The sequence below is a fragment of the Falco biarmicus genome, chromosome 6, assembly GCF_023638135.1.
Source record: "Falco biarmicus isolate bFalBia1 chromosome 6, bFalBia1.pri, whole genome shotgun sequence".
Taxonomy (NCBI): domain Eukaryota; kingdom Metazoa; phylum Chordata; class Aves; order Falconiformes; family Falconidae; genus Falco; species Falco biarmicus.
The window spans coordinates 71,885,692-71,908,469 of NC_079293.1; the positions used below are offsets into that span (position 1 = coordinate 71,885,692).

Below are 22,778 nucleotides of genomic sequence, written 5' to 3' on the forward strand. Positions count from 1 at the left end.
ATTAGCAGGTCTGCTCCTTACAAGTTCAGAGTTACTTCTAATTTCCTTATAATCAGCTACTCACGCAAAGAACCTGCAGGGCTAACTCTGAAATGACTTTTGTTTCATCCTGAGCATCAAGAAGAGTTACTACTTTGTTCCAGCCACTTGTCACTGCACAATCCCTTGGAAAGCAATAAGGAGCACAGGTGTAACCAGAATAAGCAGAACCTTGGGTCCGCGTGGCTGTATCTGAGATGTAAAACACCTGATTTGGACTCTTTAGATCCCTGTGGGGTCTCAGGGATGGCAGTAAGAAAGACACCCCCAGGTTCTGGCTGAACGAAGAAGCACATTTCAGTGGAACACAGGCACGGGGAAACTTACAACCAGATAAAAGCTCTTCACAACAGTCACTTTTCATTTAAACAGCACACTAAGGGTGCGAACTTGCCATCGTCTCAATTTCCCTTATTGCCAATGCAGATATTTTGAAGTTTTATTTCAGATTTTATTTTGGATACCCAAAGGAGCCTGAGCATAGGGAAATATAATGCTCCTTCTGCCAAAAAAATTCTCACTTCGGTTTTTAAAGCTGATCTTCCAGTAAAACTTTGTAAGCACATCATTTTTTCCTGCATCGATAATGGAATTCTACAAATTAAATTCCTACCCGTATTTTAGAAAAAATCTGGAACAGCAGGAGACTAATTTTATTAATTCCTCCACATTTCTGCTAAGAATGTCAGAACCTCCAGTATTTTCATTAATATGAACTTACATCATTTCCATCTCTCCTGAGCAAGTCTACATACTAAACCTTGAGAACGGGCTCTCTGATACATTACCGATATTGGCTCTTCTCTTGATTTCCTTTCTTCTGTTGGCAAACCAATTGTACACTTTAAGGGAGGTAACTCGCTCCAAATCCGATAACTTTTTTCCTATGAAAGTACCGGGGGGGAGTGGGGGGGACAACATAAAAAAAAATAATACAGCATTGTTACTCACTGGGTTTCCAGAGGTAGGCAAGAGACACTTATATGTGATAAACCCCTGAAATACAGGCAGCACTGAAAAGTTATAACCGAGAAGAAAGGGAATTTTACATGAATCAAAGTACTGTGCCCAGCTGCCATGGTTAATAAATGCCAAATATCTCTCTAAAAACAATGTAGCCTTTCTTCTGTTTTTTGGGGTTTTTTTGTGGGTTTTTTTTTTTTTTATTCTGAAACACAGGAATTTCTTTGCAGCTTCAATCAACTAAATCCAGAGCCGTGAGAGAAGAGAGGGCTGCTTTTCTAGTTCAAGCACAAAACTGAGATTCAAAAAACTCAAATTCAATTCACAGCCCTGCCACAAATCTCATCCCCTTGGGCTAGTTCTCTTACTCTGTGCCGTGAGGATACAGTTCAATGACGTGTTTTCTTCAGCAGCAAAATGAATGAAGAAATTTTATGTCATCTCCTCTAATCTGCTTTCCTTTTCCAGCTGCTATCATGCCCCCTCCCTAGCACTAATTGCACCCTCCTGCTTGTGCCAGGACACTTGTGATCTTCTGGGAGAATGGGGTGGATGCTGGAAACCAGATCACTGCAGTTTTACACTTAAACCAGCAAAACAAAATCCCAACAACCGCCCGCCTGCTAAAGGAAACAATGCCTTTTTCTGATCACCAGCATAAAAGAGGGAAGACTGGAGGGATTCAGCATTGCAAGGACTTCACAGAAACCTCTTCAGTTGGCCTTGACCCTACACAAAATACTCTGTGTAGCTGCATCCTGAGTCCTCTGCAGCCTGCATGGGGATGAGAACTCCCCTGATTCAGGAAGTTTATTTATTCAGCATACAAAACATTAATGTAATTGCAGCAATCTGCAAACTTAAGTAAGGAGAGATGAGAGAAGTGAAAGAAAGAAAAATCTGGAAATAGCTAGCTATGCTGATTCCTAATGCTTTGCATCAGTACCACTCAGAACATTTTACCAATTCTGAGCACAGTGTTCAAGGAGTTGGTTCAAGTTGCTCAACCAACCAGCAGCACAGCCTGGAATAAAATCCTAATAAAATCTCTTCAGTGCTCTACCCAATAGATCACTCTGCTTCCACAACGAAAATACAAGAGGAAACACACATAAGTTGCAGCAAGGGAAATTTTGACTAGGTATTAGGGAAACTTATTTTGCCGTAAGAGTGCTCAATGTTGTGGAATAGGGGCCCAAAGATGGGAAACCCTCTGGGTTTGGAAATATTAAAAACTGAACAAGGTGAAGACTTGAGCAATCTAAACTAAGCTGGTCCTGCCTGACCAGATGATCTCCAGAGGTCACTTCCAGCCCGAACTGTTCTGTGACTCTGGGCTATCCTGTGACTCTCCCAGTGTTCAGTAGTAATGCCTTAGATATCTTTTGCATTATTTTTCATTCTGGCTACATTAAAAAAAAAATCAAAATATATCTAGAATCTGAATGTACAAGTTCCGAAAGCTATGTAAATGTTTGGTTAGAAAATTAAGCAAAGGCAGGTGCATCCGCTAATATTACACTGAATATTCATGTTCCTCTCCCAAGCACAACTTCTCCAGGAACAGGGCAAATGCAACTTGTTGACCCAAACACAAGGTCCTCCATTAGTACAAAGATTCTAATACAAGACTCCTGTCCAGAAGCTGTAAAGAAAATTGAGAGATGGGAAAGCTGTGCTCCTTACTCCTCCAAAGACCTGCTGCATGATCTCCAGCAGGTCTTAGTCTGTGAACCCAAGATTTCCAATCTGTAAAAAGGAACCAGTGCAAAACCACTTTCATGGAGAGTAATGAAATTTTCAGATCACTATCGAGTGCTTGTATAAATACTTTAAAATAACTAAATGTAAAGAATGAAAACCTTTCAGACACGTTTATTTTCTTAGGAATGCCATTTACAAAGCTGTATAAATGAAATATTCAGATGCACAACTTGTACTTTGTATCTCAAGTGGTGGGAATTTAAGTTGCAGACACTGGCATTTAGGTTTGAAAATTGCATTGACCGTCACGTTCATCCATGTACGGCAGCTCTGAACAACACAAGTTATAGAATGCCCATGAAGAAACCCACTACTAGTTGAGAGCACTAGATTTGTTAGTAATAGCCATAAAATAGTATTTGCTGAATTTAGCAGGAGATGTTGAAATCTAATTGCAGCTGCCTTTGGAAAGGACATCATGATCAGCTCCTCACCTGGCTTTTGTATAACTGCATTACAGGCGTTTGCAATTTCTTCTCTCTTTGCCTCGTCTGGATATTGATTCTCATTGAAGTAACTGCAAGGAGGGGTAGGGAAAAAAAAAAGAAAAAGAAAAGGTTTGGTGTTTTTTTTTTTTCAGAAACCAGAGCTTGAAGGCTCCAGAGCAGCTTCACTAGAAGGTGTCAACGGCTACTATATGCATTGCTCTTACAGAGGTAACACAGACACAGTAAATTTTATGTAAACCTGTATATGCATAAGGTAATACCAGCATACACTCATATCCATGTAGAGTGGATAAAACTTCCCAAATGCTTTAGATAAATGAATATTATCTCAGCATTTGCTGTGCCACCTCGGCATTCAGAATAGGAGATACAACAAAGTAGGCAGTGCCATGAATATCAGAGTTAAGACTGTCAAGTGAAGCATCACGTCAGAGGACATCACAGGCCATGCCTCTGCCTTGGTTTATTATCATTTAATTCCTCCCCCCCCAGCTTAGGCAGCATCCTACAAACGAAGGAGCTGTTCAACATTTATTTTGATCCTTGTGTTACATATACACACATATATACGTACTTGTTTACTACGCACAAATACCATGTGCTTTAGACAGATACAGTACGAAGATTGTACAGACAAAATGACACAGTAATACAGTGAGATTCCTAGAGTCAGACTATTCTTTTTTAATCACAATTTTAAAAATTTAGATCTTTCCCAGAACATATTGAGTATAGCATATTTTAACAGTATTTTTTTCCTGAATAATCGTGATTTTATTGTACTTTATATGCAGTAAACATTCTATAAAAGTTAAGCTGTTTTCTCTTTTACTTCATTTAAGTGCTTTACAAATTTTAATGAACTGATTTACATTCTACAGAGCTTATCAGATTTGCATTAAAAACAACAAAAAGTCCTGTTTACTTCAATGGACTCTGATAAGCATGCCATAAGCAGAGACTACGACATTTTCTTCTGTAGATTGTCTGTAACACATAATCCTAAGAATTCTTTGATCAACTTTGATCAGCAGCAGGTTCAGCTGTTGGACAGCTGCTCTGTATTTGAAAATAAGATATTTCCTTTAAATGAAGATCATTTGGTAGTAGGAGATTTAGGCATATTTAAGCAATTATTATTTTCCATGGTCATTTTTCTCCTGCAGTGGATCAGCCCCAGCTGACTTCCATGGAAACCTGGATTCTGTTCTACTTCTTCATCCCATTGTTCACAGCGTTACTTACAGTTGCGGCTGTGCCCACAAATGGAGCCCCCCATTGCAAAGTTGCTACTCATTGACTAAGAGAGATCACACATTAGCACAGCCAGTTGCACTGTTAGTGTACTTCCACTTGATTTGCTAGCTTAGAGAGCAAATGACACCACAGAAATAGCTCCATCTTCACTAAATGAAGGGCAGATTACACCTGTACTACTGATTTGGGCTTTGGAGGCAATCACATTTACATGTAAACATCCACTACTTCTTCCCTGGACCTCCGAGTTGCTCTTACAAAGTATATCTGGAGAGACTGGCCACAACTGCAATTCCCATTATGCTTGATCCTACTCTGAAAAAAACAGTTGAGAATTTGTCATTAGATCTGAAGAGGAGGATACCAGGTTACACTTACTTTCTGGGAAGCTTCAGGTGTGTAGCATTATTAATTCTGGCACTGCCACCAGCGGAACGCTCCCCAAATTATCAGCAAGAGATTTTCTTATTTTTTTTTCCCCTCCTCCCAGTAGTACATCTAGTCTCTGGGTATGGAATCTTTTTAAGTATATTTTTTTCTCTTCCAGATATATCATCCTTTCTGTTCTTACAGCCTTTGAAGCGATATGTGTGTCTATCTTAACTTGCAATTTTCTATTCAAAGGGGCTGTGTTCTGTACAGAATTGTTTTTTAGAAAACAGGTAACTTGGAAAACAAACCAGAAAATGCCTTTCCTAGTAGTTAGTGCTGGAAGCAGAAGGTCAGGATCCTAGACCAGCTGCCTCCTGACAGTGTTCCAGCTCTCCCACCTACAAAGTAGAGCACTGCACTCTGCCCAGAGCCAAGAACTATTCCCTCTTTTAAATGCCATGAGACAAAGGAACATCAAGACACCACAGCTGAAAACCATTGTACTATTATTTACATGAATATATTGTATGATCTGGAGGCCTCGTCAGGAATCCAGGTCATCATTATGTGTACAAAACTCAACTGAGCAAATTTTAGTAGCTTTAACAGCTACTTTATGGACTCCCTTTGCTCAACAGTAATTGTTTTGTTTATAGATAGATACTTGTCAAAAGTCAAGACCAAATGCCAAGAAAGAATGCCCACAAAATTAGAAAATCTGATGGATCTATACAGTGATGTACTAAAACAAGAACTGAAACCCTGGTATCACACAATATCAGTTAAAATGATATTATTAGACAACGCCTAACTTTATGGAGGAAGTGACAAAAGATGAAAATTAAGAAACAGTATATACTTGAACTGCCCATTCTTATGTTGATGCAAGAAACTGAGATGCCAATTAATGCAGAAAAGACAACACAAGAGCCACTAGTGATCCTCTTCTTGGCACGTAACTAAACACTGTGCTTTTAGCAAGCCACTGACTGCCATACGCTTTTGCTGGCTCCAACAAAAAAAGCTGGCCTTTTCTAATAATAACAGAACTTCGGCTCAAGTTTACAATTGTCTGGGATAACAGGAAATCTCCCTGTGACGGAGCGAACTTTCAGAAGTGGACAATGAATGAGACACCCCTTTTGGAAACGAAGTTTTCTTTGTGTAGTCCAACCATTTTTGTGATTCAGAAAAAACTCACTGCTGAAACAGTAATTCTTTTCTTAACACATTTTATAACTGAATAATTTAAGAGCATTTTTATTTGATTGGATCAAAACGTATTTTTCATCACTCTGAAACATTTTCTTTAAATTCTAACAGTAATTTCTTATCTTTAATATAAATGTCTAAAACTTTCTACAAGAAAAGTGATTCCCACTTGAAAATCTGAAGTTCTTTTCATCCTGAAACCCTGTTTTATGAAAAAATACCAAAAAATTGTTAAGTTTTCAGGTCGATCTGGTAAATAAGACAATTTCATCGAGATCACAAAACTAAGCAGATACCAAAGAGAAGCTCGCACGGCAATACTGGAGTCATTAACTTTGTTTTTTGTAGTTGGCCCAGTAATTTTAGAACCTGCCTCTCCTTACACCTGCTGGCTTATTCCTTATCCACGTGAATGACGTGCCTCCTCCTTCCCCCTCACATTCCAGCTGCCTATAAACTTGTCCAACCCTCACCTTGTGCTCCCCAAAACTGTATCTTCTCAGCCTCTCCTGATAATATTCTACTCCATCATTGTGTTGTGCTTTTAACCTTTGACAGCGTGCAAGCTGGTTTTACCAGAGAAGAGATCATACTCAATAGTTTTCAGTCTTCAAGGAAAAGGTCTCACAGCTACAGGTAACCAAAAACATACAAACAACCATAAAAGCTGATTTTAACCCTCAGCCTCCAAATTCTCCATATATACACTCTACCAACACACCGGATTACGTTCCCATCACTTCTTTCAAAGTCTTAATGGGACTTGTGGGTGATATACCATGACACAAAGCACAACATTTAAAGCCTCCCAACATTCCTGGAAAACAGGTGAGAACGACGGATTTTTCAAGATAGGGAAGCCGTGGAAAAAAATTCAAGTCTTCATCGTTGACTGTTTTTTGGTTTGTTCATGTAGAAGTTGTGAAACTTCTACACGAGTGAACTTTTTGACGACAGTTCTTCTTGCAAGCGAGAAATTAATTAATCTGACTCTAGTTCTGTTTCGTATCAGCCAGGTAAACCCTTGCCAACGGACTGGGAAAGAATGCAGGATGTCTGAATTCTTCTTCAAAGCTACAAACCACAGCTTGTTCACAATCTGAAAAGTTCCTGAAAACTACAGATGAAAAATATGAAGCCATATGAACTTAAAAGGAAAAAGAAAAAAAACACCCCAAAAAAGGGAAGAAAAAGAGCAGGCACGAGTAAATCCTGCAAAGGCACACTGCTTTCTAGACAAAGGGCAGCTGTCAGCTGAATACCTTCAATGAAGAAACCAAATGATCTCTTTTGTAGAAAATGACAGTGGAGGATTAAAATGAAAAGTGGCCAAATAATTTACATGAGATGAGAATCCATATGATGGTAAAGAATGTAGATATCCTTGAAGCGGTTTCATTTCAATAACACTGAAGCCTAGAAAAATTGCAGATTCAGAGAAACCCTCTTTCTTTCAGGGATAATGTGCTTAGGACAATGACAGAGAGAGAATCCATCTCAGCCCCAGGCTCTGTAATGGAAGTAAACGCATTATCCCCCCCGCCCCCTTTACCAAGGTGCCCCTATCTGAATTCCTGCAATAGCTGCCAATCTTTTTTTGCTCAGATGTATGGCATCTGTTATCCAGGCTAAGATATCAGGTGCATTAAGCACTGCCTCAGTAGTGTTCCTGACAATCCACAGTGGAAGTTTTGCTGCTTCGTATCAGCTTTGCAGCTGCCAGGGAAGTGTTAGAAACAACCCAAGCAAGGGAGCAGCAGCAGGACAGCCCAGTTCAGTGCTTCTTCATGGGGCTGGATGTCAGAAACAAACAGATGAAAACACAGAACTGCTCAAAAGACTCCGGCTTGGGGAAAGGCTTAGTTTTTACAGCATGACATAATGGTTCAAGCTTCAAGGTGTGGAATTGATTCAAAGTAGAGAGGCTCAAACACGTTGCAGGGTAACAATTCACAGCGGGTCAGCCGTTGCAGCAGAATTACACGCACTCGGGGTGAGGTAATTCAGGTATGTGTGCACCAAGGCAATCTCGCAGAAAGGAGGATAATGTACCTTGCAATTAATGGGAGGTAAGAATACGCAGATGGCTATTTATTGAAGAAGAGCAGAAGTGCCGCAAGTTCACTCCCTCACTTAACTTTATGTTTGCATCTCTGGGTTGCAGCTTCCACCGAGGTGGGAAGCACCTGTGAGTGAAACACCCCAGCACTCCTGTGGGGACACGGACTCCTCCACCAAAAATCATCTTCCCCTAGACTCAGGCTGCAGTCCAGCTTAACCCAATTTAAGCACAGACTGAAAGGAATGGTCCTGTCCTCTCCTTCAACCCCTTTTTGGAGGAAGGTTTTCTGCCCAACTGCTGCTCTGGTCCAGCTTTCCACACGTGCCAAGTGCAGCGGTTGCGCAGCCAAGGGAGGCGGGCAGGAGACTGCTCTAACATGCAGCTGGGACCGGTTCCTTCAATGGCAGCTCACACACATATCCTCTTCAACTGATGCTAAAGCAACGCCTGAGCAATGGGCTCGGCGACTGGCCCAGGGACACATGGAAAAAAAAGAACTGCCCATTTTCCCCAGCTCCCATCTGAACCATTGATGAACAGAAGATCTTGCTGCCACCAGGGACTGAGCTCCCTGCCAAACCCTCTGGTGTCTCAAAATACACAAGAGTGCAAGCTGCTCTTTTGTCTTTGATAAGACTGCCTGTAATTTCAGCTCCCTATCTAGTTTCCCTTCAAACGGTACCTCTGCTTTCCACTGACAAGTTACATAAAACACTCGAATATAGTTACCTACTTTATCTCTCATTAGTATGTTTATCAACGTAGTATCACTCAGTAGCAAGAGGTCACTGTTTCAGTCTTTGTGGCTTTTAACAGAACTATTATTCAGGCTGTCAAATCAATGGAAATATTTCTGAAGTTAGTCTGTCATCTATGCCCGAGATCTTATCTCTTGCGTGGCATGAGACAGACTGTCAGAAAAGTGACATTCAAAGCATAATCTCATCGGAAAGTGTAATGACTAGTTTATTTCCCAGTAAATACTGGCCAAGAATATCACTAATGCCATTTTCAGTGAGGTCAACAGATGACACCATCCATTTTATCTACTGATATTTCTACAGATTCTATAATAACGGCATGCATGTCAACTAAACAGTTCACCCCACAATATAAAGTCATTTCTATTTTATACAGCCACACTAAAGCTCAAAGATATCCCCTCCACAGATAAAACCCCGATGGAACTGAGAATTACACTGAAGACACCATCTTCTCTTTCCCCCAGGACTGCAGAACACAACCACCAGCTTGGTTCTACAGGAGACAGCTGGCAAGCCACTTCCAGACTTGAGACCAGCCAGGGATGAGAACTGCAGCTCTCCGGGTGCAAGGAGATGAACGTGAATCTAGGCATTGCTGCAGCATCAGCTCAACTAGACCTTCCACCCAGGCAAAGGAAAAAACAAATTAAGAAAAAAAAAAACCCAAACCCAGAAAAAATACTGATGAACGCGAGTGCTACAGGTCTCTACTGTTTTCCCCATAGCACTATCATTTAGCTAATGGCTGTCGTAGGTCTATGGATTTAAAGGACTGCAGAAACCACAGCAGGACTCCAGCTTGACCTCCTCTACAGCACTGACCAGAGGTTTCTCAGCTATTCTGGCATTAAGCCCAGATCTTCTTTTCGACCTAGAGGGATAACCAGTTCCAACATAAAAAATATGAGATTTTATCCAACGCAGAATCTACCATAACTTTAAATAAGCTTTGGAACCAAACTGTAAAAATCCTCATTCTTTAAAAATCTGCATTTCATTTTCAGCTTAAGCTTCCAACCCCACGGTACCGTCATACTCTCTGGCTAAGGAGAGAACAGTTTTTAAGACTCTCACTATAAAAGATGTTTCATTTCATGGGAAGTACAAACCTGGAGGAGAGATCTCAATAGGACTAGATCATTCAAGAGCACCAAACATATATAAATTATAATTACTTCACATGTCAGTGTGTGTGTGTGTACATCAATTCCATAGTCATTTCAGTACACAGTAACAAAAAAACTTGTGCAACAGAGCTGACTCTCTATTTTGGTTTTACAAATCAGTGTCTAAACTCTGAAACAGTCATTTTACTGATGTTTCTTAGCAGGAATCTACTCTGCAATGTAGATTAAAATGCCAAAAATACACCTAGCACTGGAGTGCGTAAAACTGTATGACCTTCAAAGCTACTTGTAACATCATCAAGTTTCTAATTTTTAAAAAATAATTTTCTCAGTATTTTGACAGCGGTCTCAAGCACCACAATCCTATCAAGCTATTAATATTATCCTAAAATTTGTTTAAAAACAGAATTAATTGATAATAGCTCTGAAAGCCTCATACTTGCAAAAGATAATCTATGCCTCCTAATCTATAGCACCCTACTGTCGAGATAATTAACAATTAAAAGAAGAATAGTTAAGACATCGGAGGTGGCGATTTACTCTTCCTTGTAATTGGATTTGGTGATAAGAGTATTTCTGAAATTACACAACAGCTCTCTTCTGAGTAGGAAGATTTGGAGATTTTAGCAATTTTAAACACATAGGTACTTTCTGCTTAAGGCACCTTGAAGACACTTGACAGCAGACAATGGCTAAAATGTTATGACTATCCTTAAACTTAATGGTATCACAGACTCCCAAACCAACACAGTTAACTAAATTGTTCACAAAATAAAAGGGGAAAAAGAGATGGAAATTTTTTTGAACCCAGCAAGTAACTAACTCGGGAAGACACGGTAAAATGAAAACTGTTCTGTAATATTTCAGCAACCGCTTGATGTGAGCATACAGCACCTTCAAAACTCTTCCTAACAAGGCACCTAAGCATGAATAATAGTATCGCCTGTCCTCCTCTATTTACTTGCAATATTGAAATTGAGATCTACACCCTACAGGGATATTTATGTGCATTAAGTCCTCTGGACTAAACCAATTGATAAACAAGATCTTTATGAGGACAACTGTAAAACAAACATATCTACTTTTTTTAACTTTGTACAGGGGAAGAGTTATTCAAGTTACATCCTTGGGATTTTATCTAGTTCTCACAAGGCAAGGAAAGCTACGGCAGGGTCAGTCCATGGCTGAAACATCCCCAAGAAGTGATGAGACCCTGCAGAAATCAGCCCTGGCATTTCAGTAAGAGCCCACCCACTCCTAAGGGCTGTTTTGCTGCTTGGTAACCCACCTTTCCAATGACGTGTACCGTGATCAACAATGGTTATTAGAGATACTACTTGCAAGACAACAGAGGGTTCCAAGACTTTATACGGCAACACAAATAAACAGAAAAATGCGCAACTTGGATTTTTACATTACTCAACCCAAAACATCATTCTCTGCTCTCCTGAAGAAAATATTAAACTCATCAGAGGCAGAACTCAGTTTATGGCTCATCTAAAGTAAGCTATTTCTAGAATAGCCTACCCTTGCCTCAAAACTGTGCTTTAATGGGAGGTTCAGCAACGGACCACAAAAAATGTATGCACAGAATGCCAAGTGTAAGCAGCAAGGTCCCTGAAGTCGTTACTAGTTTAGCCTCAGTAAGGTCATGTTTTTCAAAATTCTACAGTCCTTCTGGCTACGAAGCTTGAAGTCTCACTTTGTCCTAAGCCTCCACGAGAAGAAAAACGCCAATCATGAGATTTGTGATAAAGCTTAGTATGAGCTGGCAACTTCCAACATAATCACTAGCATCTCCCCCAAGAGATCTGCAAGTTTTTATTTTCAGTTTCCTATATTGGACCAGACTCAGCTCAGCTGCATGTAGACAGCTACCATTGCTGCTGCATTTTCAGAAAATAAAAAATTAATTAACAAAAGGATCCTAACACAATTCAAAAGATAACCTAAGGCCAATCCCTGCAGGATATCCAGCACCTAAAGTCAAGAGGCTCAAGATAAAAGCTTCTGATTTTGGGCTCATTACATGTATTTTTCATAATGCCTTGCACCTCCAAGATCTGGACCAGAGCTATTAAGTGCTGCACAGACACAAGGCAGAAAAAGTGTTTGGTTTGGGTTTTTTAAATATGAATCTATTCTCTGCCTTGCAATCTAAACACAATGCAACAGATGGATATAAGCAAATGGGAACAAGAATAATGAATCGACACAGGCCAGCATGCTAGTTGATTAAGCTACTATGGTGCCAAGACCAACTTCATGAGGTTCTCAGTAGACATCATAACAAAGAAGAAGGTTTACGGGAAGTTTTAAGCAATGAGGTAGCTTTGTGGATCTCTAAAGAGTACTACTTCTCAAATCTGGCAGCAGCAAAATCTTTTTATTTATTTGCTACGGATTATTCAATGACCATTCACCATCCATGGGGAAAGGAAATAGCTGAGTTTATTATCCAACTTTTTATATGTTTTTTTTTTTGCCTGTAGGATTGTGAATAGTTACCTTGGAAATAATAAGCTCCAAGGACTCAAAAGTATTACTTCACTAAAAAACACCCATCATGCTTTCTATTTCAAGACTGTCTTCTACAACCATATCATTTGCTATAACCCCTTGGAAGTATTCCAAAATTGTGTTCTTTAATCTTATTCTTTAATATTATTAGAAGAATGTGCAGGTAGAAGAACAAAGTTAAGAGATACAGACACAAGAAACCAGCCACTGACCTGCAAAATCAATCCACAGCTCCTTACTCTGAGATCTGTGCTACCATGAGCCATGTTTTTTGCCATGAGCTTCCTCTTCAGTGTCATTGCCACTCTAGCTCAGAATAGCCAAGTTCCCTGGGGACAGTCTCTTTGGGAGGCATGACTTAAAAATTACTGGTAGTAATGCTCTAAAGACAACTGAGGAGTTGTTGACTATATGTCCTATGTCTAGAAAAATAAATTATTCTTAGCATTTTTGGAATTCAGTAAAGCATTTGATACAGTTATAAATGGGAAATTATTCATAATTTTGGAAAAGACAAAGATTAGTATGATTATGAGACAGGGTAGAAAGGAAACATGTAACTAAGAACTTGGCTGGATATGTAAAATAATAGCTTGGAAGATGGCTGTCAGTGATAGTCTTCGAGTATCACCTTTGGATTATCTTAAGAATGAAAACACTTCATGATCTTGACATGAAGTCTGAACATGGTAATGACATCTGCTGATGACAAAGTCAGAAGCCATGTGAATCCAGTGAACTGGAGTACCACAGAAAGCAACAGACAATCCTAGGGGCAAGAAATAAAAGGAAATCTAACAGTGCAGTATGCATGCTCATACACTTTGGGAACAACTCCTCATCTACACAGAAAGATCACTAGCTGGAAAGATTGTTTTCTGTTAAGTCGCTATGAGCAAAAGACACAATGCAACAAAGCCACCCAAAAGGCAAAGCCTGATACAGCTGAGGTTGCCAGCTATTTCCAGTCCAGAAAGAAAAGCATTAAAATACTCGTATGAGACCTCACCTGGACTATGTACAATCCTGGTCTCTTGCATTCAAGAAAGATGAATTGAAACCTGACCATCTCAAAAAGCAATCATAGGATGAAGAGGAACTGAAAACCTATCTTACAAAGACATACAGCATGTTTTAGCTAAGCAAACCTCAAGGCACAAGTGAGGCTATGGTTTACCATAAATACACGAAGGAGACCAGCACTGGAGACAAGAGGTGGAGGCAAAGAATTATTTTAGTTAAATAATAATATTGATCCAAGAATGATGGGTCACAGACAGTCTCAGGAGTTTAGATATCTAACTGCTGAAACGAAAAGAGCCTGCTGGGTAGCCTTCTCCCAACTGGCTCTTGTACCCTTGGCTATACTTGCTTCTAAGATAGAGAATTTAATCTGTTTCTGAGAAGGCTGTAATAGAGGTTATCTGAAACAAGAGAAGCTGGACATGAAACTGGAAGTCCCAGTCCAATGCTCCTGTGGTTAAGAGAAAAATCAAAGGGCATTTAGAAACTGAAAGCGCGACAGCTTATGTAGATAGTGAGCAACAAATTGGATGAATTTGTCTGTAGGTTTTGTATTTATGCACCCAGTTTTCCTCATTCTTTTTTCTTTATAAGGAAATCATATTAAAAAAGCTCTTTGGAACAGGTCCACATCTTCTGTTCTGTTGAAAGAGTTCCTCACAAACAGCACAGTATTCAAAAAAATTAAAACTTAAGTATGTTCCAAAGGAAAATCAAACAAAAAAAGGTCAATTGTGCTACACTGGACTTACAAAAAGAAAAAAAAAAAGGATAAAAAAGAATCTAGGATGTGGTAGTGACTTTGTGGTTAAAGTCCATATGGTTCTCTGATAAAGCATTCTTTTTAGTCTGTTTAAAGCGCTTTGCAGTCTGACCAAGAGCCCATAAATACATGATGCAACATACTTAAGAGTTTTACTTAGGAATTTTCCTCCCTCACTTCTCCTCGTAATTACTCTGTTTATTACTTGTATAAAAGACCTCACATCTGTTACTAGATGGCAGAGAATTTCCTTTCACTGAGGTAGGTTTGGACTCTGTTCAGAGACTAGCTGCAGTGAGCGTCAGCAGGAACACTTTGCATACTTCTAGAAACCAGAAATGGGCAAATCCAATGGTGCTTTGAGCTGGCTGGTGCTCACGTATACTCCATGCTGACAGCTGGCTGCATCAAAGCAAGAGGTGACAAGATGCCAACTTGATTACTAATTCCTTCCAAACTTTCCAGACCACTCAAGAAGTTAAATTTTGTAATTCACTTAAGTGGGTTTATTCCATGGATAATATTACATACAGGTCAGGTACATCTCACTGTGAGCAATGGACTATTCTTTTCAGCTGAACTTGGACCTGGAACGACCCTCCTTGGCAGTTTTCTCAGGACTTTAAGCAAGCTGAAAAAGAACGAGGTGGAATGATCATAGCTTTATGGTCACCTGTGCTTGTCACTGCCCAGGGAGCAGTTTGCCACTGCCTTACCTGTTAAACTTCCCAGGAGTCTGCTCACAAAGAGCAAGTATGCTCCCCAACGTTGTATCAAGCTCCTTCAGTACAGAAATAGAGATGGCGGAGTATAACTGTTACACCCTTGCACCAGAGCACGTCCAAAGGCAAATCACCTTCACATGGCTTGTAATACACTCAAGAAATTTTGTTCCAGACAGCCCACAGCAAACAGTCATTATAAAGTGGCTACACAAAATGCAGACTGTATGTGTCAGAGTCCAGTTCACACCGCTTCCGTGACAAGTATGCCATGACTCTCCCTGACTCCTGAACTCATGTTAACAGGTAAGAAAATAATGATGTAGCTAATTAATATGAGCTTCTTGTTGCTATTCGCTTCTGCATACTTTATAATAGAACAGTCATAGGAAGAATACCACCATGAAGGATTACAGAAAGTCTAGTGCTGGCATAGAAGAAAGCTCAAAGAGAGATGACACAGAGCACCAGACTTGCACTTTTACACTGTCCTTACAGCAAGCAGCATCTAGAGGTCTCAATGTGATTGTCAAGAGCCCACTGCACAAGGCTCTGTGTGTGAACACAATGCAAGCCCTTGGCTCAGAGAAGCTGTGACCTAAAATGATTGGCGTTAACAGTTATATTAAATAATGTCCTGGAAAGTGGATTATTTATCTTGGATACAAATAAAGCACATCTTTTTTTTTAAATCCACAGCAATTGCCTAAACACTCCTATGACTGAGTCATTTGCTGTCATTGCAAGAAGCAGGGTAATGCACATGGAAAAGAACAAATTCAAACTCCTCCCATACATGACCGGTTCTAAATTATATGCAACTGTTCAGGAAAGAGACAGTATCGTGGACTACTCAAAGAAAATGTATTCTCAATCAATACGCAAAAGTGATCAGCAAAAACCAGATGTTAGGCTGGAGGTCACAGAACAGTAAGACTCTGATTCAGCTGCCTGTATAAGCTGGAATATTCACCCTGGAAATATGGTAATCAGTTTTGCTACCGTCCCTGTTCACCTACCCTGGGTCACTAAAAATTGAATGTAGAAATAGAAAAGGTCCAGAGAAGAATGACAATGACAATGAATATTATTAGAGGCAAGGGAAGACTTGCCATCTGAGAACAGATAAGAGAATGGCTGTTTAGTTCAGAGAGGAGATAAATAAGCAGCACATTGACAGTAGTATATACAATGAATGATCACAGGAAGGTAAATGCAATGTTCGTTCTTATTCTCTCATGATACTCAGGCAAAAGGGACTTCCAGCTTTTTTAAACACATATTAGCATACAGAATGGAACTAGGTATAATTAGTTCTCCCAACGTACCCTGAAGACCTTAGCAGGATTTAGCAGGAATTACATATTTATGTGAATAACAAGAATGCCCACAGCTGCTATAGCAGGGTTTTAAAAAAATACAGGGTAGGAGAGAAGAGCTTTTGTCTATAGCCACACAGTTGCTAGCCACGTGTGAACTAGTCACAGACTGGAGAGGAAAGAATGATAAACACCATCACCATCATCACCTGGTTATTACTGAGCCTTGAAGCTTCAGACATATGCCGGAACTCCACAGTGCTGGTGTGGTACCGGCACACACTGCGAAGTCAGCCCTTGCGCCAGGGACAAAAGGTGGAGCTGGAAAAGGCACCCAAGGACAAAACAGCTGCTCTTAAACAAGGCTGACCTAGGCAGATACTAAGCAGCCTGCAGGTCACGGTGCTCTTCAGACCTGCCATGTCACACTCATGTTTTCCTAGTAGAAACTCAGGTTGAATCAAAGTTGCCTCTATACCTCCTCTCCTTACGCAATGCCCAAACACAGCTTGACATGCTGGGGATGGTCGCATGAAATCACTGCAAGGGCAAGCAGGGCAGCTGGATGTTGCACGTGTAAGCTTTCCGGGGTATGCTCCAAAGCATGGGGTCTGTGACTTAGGTCACCCCAGAAGGAGCCAGCGCGTGTTCTGAAAAGCAAATGAGGGGTTAAGAGGCAAATTTAGCCTTACAGACCCTCCCATACGCTGGTGCTACTGCAGCCAGCAAAAATGATGTTAGCCTGCATAGTAAGAAACAACCATGCCTTTTCACATTTTCACTGAAAGCATCCGGGCGCTTACAGAGATCGCCAATTGCTTCGATGCTATGAGAAGACTGAGGATGAGATTCCTGCTTCTCACCTTCATGAGCAGGAAGACAGAATACTGAAGTATCTCAGCTGGTCCTGGAGAAATACAGGGAAGTATCTGGACTAAAGAATTCCCATTCTTAAAAATGTGCGTTTATTGCACCAGATAGTGCTGCTGCAGGTCAGATTGACAAGGCTCCTTTTGCAAAAGTTGATTTCAGGTTTATTTGACCTTGGCCGACACAAAAATTTTATCTGAAGTCTGCTGCAAGGAGTTGCCCCTCCCACAGATCTTTTTTATTATTTAAAAAAAGAGAGAGAAAACACAAAGATACAAAAAGCACCTGAGCTCCCTGAAAAGTAACTCATTAGATGCTGGATCCTTCAAGAGACCAGAGTTTGGCGAGCACTTCGAACAGACATCCCTGCATTATACTTTGCTGCACGCAATCTGACAAACAACTGGGATTTGCTTACAGCTGATTAGAATAGGAAGCTTGTATATTATGCATGTCTAAGAGGGAACATAGCTTGATCTAATGCAAAATAAGAAAGATACTGTGTAGCAAGCATAAAATGGCTGCTCTTGCATTTTATGAAGACATACAGCAATGACCCTGAGTCAAACCACTTGAACTTTCAGACAAGGAAAAGATCTTGCCTGTGTCTAAATTGTAAAAGCAAACTTTACTAAATGCCTTTGCAAAGTGCCTGCACTACAGATCTCAAAGCATTTCACAAGCATGAACGGCAAACAAAGATCCTAAAAAGCCACTCCCTTCCTACCTCTCAAAAGACTTTAACGAAGCTGAACCTCCCACTGCAAGTTGCTGACTAACACCTTATGATAGAATAGGAAGAGCTGGAAAATAATGTAAAGAAGTCACCTGATGTTTCCCCCTGCATTAAGATCAAGTGTATCAGAACCACCCTGACAGATTTTACCTAATCTGCTCCCGAAAAGCATTCTGTAATTTCTGTAGAGGATCTGCTTAGTGATCAACCATTCCTAAAGTTAGAAAGTTTTCCCTCCAGCCTAGCACCAGTCCTCCTTGGTAACCCAAGAGTTACAGGCTTTTAGCATCTTGCTCATCCTTTCTTTGGTTTGGCTCAGCCTCCCAAGCAGGTAGTAGATATTTTACAGCCGAGAACGGCAAGTCACCGAAAGGTTCAATGACACCTGGGGGACACGGGGAGAGCAGAGCATAACTCTCAGCACTCCCCCCCCACCTCCCAGCCGGCTGCGAAACAAACCCGAGGAAGATGAGCAACATTCCTGAGCCAACTGGTGGACATCGTTATATTGATGAGAAACTGATGGTCTGTTTCTAACAATGTACGAGCCTAATGGAAGAGGCCGAAAGACATTACTTCCTGCTCTGTTGTCAGCTTGAAAAGGGAGAAACGCAATGAATCCAAAACTTAAATCTCCTCCAAAGCCTTGCACAGGAAACTTAGATCCCCTATGGGGCCGGTATTAAGGTTCTGCTAGAAGACATAACTAAGAGTAATGGGATGAAATTAACTAAGAAAATTTCCTAACTGAATTTCAGGAGCTAATAGAGCTCTCATTTTCCCCAGGGAAGCCGTGGAAGCCCCAGCGCTCAGGAGAGCTGCACTAATAGCGCTTTCACAATCGGAAGAATTTCTAATAACGCATGTCAGGACTGATATCGCTCAGGGCCAGAACCATGCACAGGGCTCTGCTGGCCCAGCCCGGCACCGCCTGGCTGGGACCACTGCAGAAGGTGCGTCCTTCAGGAGGGGAGACAACGCCGAAGCTTCTATAGCGTAAGCGTGCAGCTGGTGGAAATACAGCATGACTGGTTTTGGCGCGGAGATGACTTTACTTGTCAACCTGGGTCCACATTAAAGGGGGAACAAGAACACAACCTGGTCAAATTAGACGAAGACTTTGGCAGTGATGCCACAGTAATATATTCCTGCCCCTTGGCAAAAAACAAAGGACACCTCTTCCACGATGCCAGCACAACTGTCAGTGTGATCATGCTTTTAACCAAACTGGGAACTTATCCAACTGAAACCAAACAAAATCAAGCAGATTAAAAAAAAAAAAAAACCACCACAGGAAATTTGTGTATCTTTTTGTTAAACTTCCCCTTCCCTTTGCTCTTGGTTGTGCATTCCTGTCATTTGCCCTGGGCCAGCTCTGGCATACCCTCACTGCACAGTAAGCTGAACCAATTCAATAAAATGCAGGGGGAAATAAAAGGGATTTATTTTTTCTGAACAGAGCTGAATTGGCTGGTATTTCAATCAGACAAGAAACATATCTGGCACAATGCAGAGTGGCAGGAGCAGGGAAACTGAGGAGGAGGAATTGAGAAGGGCGATGAGACAGGATAACACCTAAGGATGAGATGGTGACAAACTGTTAATTCAGCTCAGCTATATCATGAAACTATACCCTCAGTATCTTGGGAAATCTAAACCCATTTCTCTTATGAATAAAGTTGCCTTGGATCACAAAGCCAAGTGAAACACCTGACTGTTTTGCCGTCTATGAAATGGGGATAATAGATATCTATATCATCTAGTCTTATTTAACCTAAATACATCTATGAAAGGATGCTTCAAAAACACAGACAAGTGTTCAAATAAAAAACCAGACCCATGAAATCAAACCAAATAAACCTCAACCAGAAAGCAAAGTCCCTGCTGCCTAGACAAACTGAAATACTTTCAACTGATGAATTATTCATTTTGTTTAGAGCAGAATTTACAGTTATTTTAATTTAATCTTTGGATAAAGCATGTACTTAAAAAAAAACACTCAGCTCCCCCATTCCTCCCCTCCCAAGTCTTTAATGGCACTCAAAAAAGTGCCTTAAAACGGGTATACAGTCATTGATTCTGCTGCCAATCTTAGATGGTTTTTTTGCCTGAAAAAGAAGATAAACCTCAACTCCAACATATGATTAGAAAAGAAGCACAAATCACTTTTTAAAAAAAATAAAATAGACAGACAAGACAACACAGCTTCATTTTAAAAAAAGAGAAAACCCTAAGGGACTTTTCGATTTTGTAGTTTTAATGAGAGAGGTTGAAAAGAAGAAGTAAAGCAGAGAAAAGGAAAAAAAATTATCTGTGGGACAAGACGTAATGAAGAAGAACACGAAACTGAACCAGAAACAGACTTTCAAGTTTAACCTAAGGTTTTCACAGAAAGGACTACTGTAGTTGTAGCTCTGTTCCCAAAGGAGGGTAAGCCACACAGCAACAGCACCACACACAAAACTCAGCATATTTCATGAGCAGGAGGCTCACGAAGAGAACAGGTCAAGGTTGATACCACTAGCACAGCAGCAAGAGGGAGCTTGCACTGCAGTTGTCTGGACCACACCTAGTCTGCAGTTAAATATAGAACTTTACTTTCTGGAACTATTGCTCCTCTTAACCTTCAGAGCATAAATATTTGGAGAGATATTTAAAAAAAGAGAGAGAGAGAGAGAGAGGGAGGGAGAAAGAGACCTGAATCTATTGTCCAAAATCTAAGCCTAGCGACTAATAAACTACCCTGGGAGAATTTCCAAAAAAGCAGTAAAGACTGGAGAATTGAATTACAGAAACCACAAGCAGCATTCTGGAAATCCAGTATAAACCAATTAGTTTCTTTAATACACATACCCTGTATACGGACACTTATGTACATTAGACATCTAAGTATATCTGCTGGCCCTAACTCTAATCTTAATTCTATCAGGTTGGCACCAATATAATAATTAATAGCACTGGAATTTTTATTGATTTAAATTTTTTAAAAAAGGAGAAACTAGCCACTCAACTCTCACCTTTCTCATTCAGTTCATGGGCCAAATCCTGACTGGCACTGTGTATTTTCAGTTGGAGAGTCTGCTCCTAAAAGCAAATCTCTCTAATTTTTGCCATCAAATTCAGATTCTTTCCTTGAAGTGCTCTCAGCTCGTCTGACACATCAACTTTTAGCAACTGCATTTCCTACCAACTGAATCCAAGTCAAAAGCATGTACCACAATTAACTGATAGAGCCACCCAAGACTTTGATCCTGACCGAAAGAACGTTTATACAGCTTTGCAGCAACGTTTCATAAGTTTATAGGAAGAAGTAGTTCTGCATAACCTACACAAGAGTTTTCATCAATGTATAGATTCAACCCTCTTATCTTCAGGCGTCTAACTAAATCACCAGTCAGGTCTAATTGCACAAGGCTCTTGTGTAGCCAGAGGGGAAGGTCCATAAAGCCCTCGTGACTTGCATTAGCGGGATGGAATTATCTTCTGGATCTCTCTTTTTCATTGCTGAATAGCTAGAAGCCTAGATGAACAAGCACTTTATTGAGGTTTCCAAACAAGACGTGCAAAACTAGGTGCCTAAATCCCTGCATGCACCCAACATCACATCAAGATGCTGAAGGACATACAAACACAATGCAATGAAGCTTGCATTTAATGCAGGAAAATGGTCCATTAAACTGAGCAAGATGCCTCCACTCATAGTCAAAATTTAATCCTTCAGAGGAAAATGCAAATCATCAGATAAATGGCATAAGATCACATGCAATGCAAACACCACTTTACTGGGCCAAACGCTTATTCCTGACCCTATGGCACCAAGTGAACCTGATCTGCCTGGGCCAGACACCCAGGAGTCTGGTTACCTTCACCCTGGCTGCTGTTATGAGTCGTATTAGGGACAAGCCTGGAAGACACCAGTTACTTGTAAGTGAAATTAGTTAGCTTCTTCCTAGGGCTCCCAAGAGAGTGTTTTTCTCCCAGTCTTTCAAAACTTGTCACATAAACCAGCTCATCCCTACAGCTCAACTAAGCCTATGAAAGTACAACAGCTAAACAACCATATTCCCAACTTGCTTTATGGCGTAGTTTTATTGTCATACAAAGCCTTTACCACAGCTCAAGTTTACTGTGTTCTTGTCTCAAGTAAAACTCCTCAGCCGTGCTTGCCAGTACCCACACACTGAGATCGAAATTCAGTGCTCGCGGTTGAACTCGCAAGGGCTTTGCAAATTAATGGCAAAGCCAGGATTACGGCAATGTGGAAGAAGTCTCCACTGAACAGCAGAGTAAGAAGAAAACCACAGCAGCAAAGACCTTACAGAGCACAAAAGGCAGCAAACAAAACTGAGAATGACAAAGAAGAAAGAGGGTAATGAAAAATTAGATCAAGTGATTATGTACCTGCATACACAACTGGATGATTTCCAGTGTCAACATTGACTTGCTTCTTTGCACACACACAAAACCAAATTTTGGGGAAGTACAGCCCTGCCAGCCTGACCTCGGTGCTGGGGCAGGTTACGGAGCAGATCATCCTGAGCACCATCACACAGCACATACAGGACAGCTGGGGGATCAGGCCCAGCCAGCCTGGGGTTATGAAAGGCCGGTCCTGCTTGAGGAACCCGATCTCCCTCTACAAGGTGACCCTCAGTGGATGAGGGAAGGCTGTGGATGTCCGCCTGGACCTTAGTGAAGCCTTTGACACTGTCTCCCGCAGCATCTCCTGGAGAAACCGGCCGCTCATGGCTGGGACGGGGGTGCTCTACACCGGGTTAAAAGCTGGCTGGGCGGCCGAGCCCAACGAGTGGTGGGG

The 22,778-nt window shown here is 40.8% G+C and overlaps 1 protein-coding gene across 25 annotated transcripts in view; it reads right to left on the bottom strand.

Moving 5' to 3' along the window:
- HMBOX1 (homeobox containing 1) overlaps window positions 1-22,778 on the bottom strand; it is a 119,880-nt gene that overhangs the window by 15,577 nt on the left and 81,525 nt on the right. For 14 of the 25 annotated variants that reach the window (XM_056342718.1, XM_056342707.1, XM_056342717.1 and 11 more), the window contains 3 exons: window positions 3,201-3,283; window positions 2,689-2,751; window positions 828-923 (listed from right to left, as the gene is read on the bottom strand). In XM_056342718.1, coding sequence (XP_056198693.1) covers window positions 828-923; window positions 2,689-2,751; window positions 3,201-3,283 — 242 coding nt within the window. The remainder of the gene's footprint in view (window positions 1-827; window positions 924-2,688; window positions 2,752-3,200; window positions 3,284-22,778) is intronic. The other 11 variants (XM_056342716.1, XM_056342715.1, XM_056342722.1 and 8 more) reach the window with 1 other exon arrangement.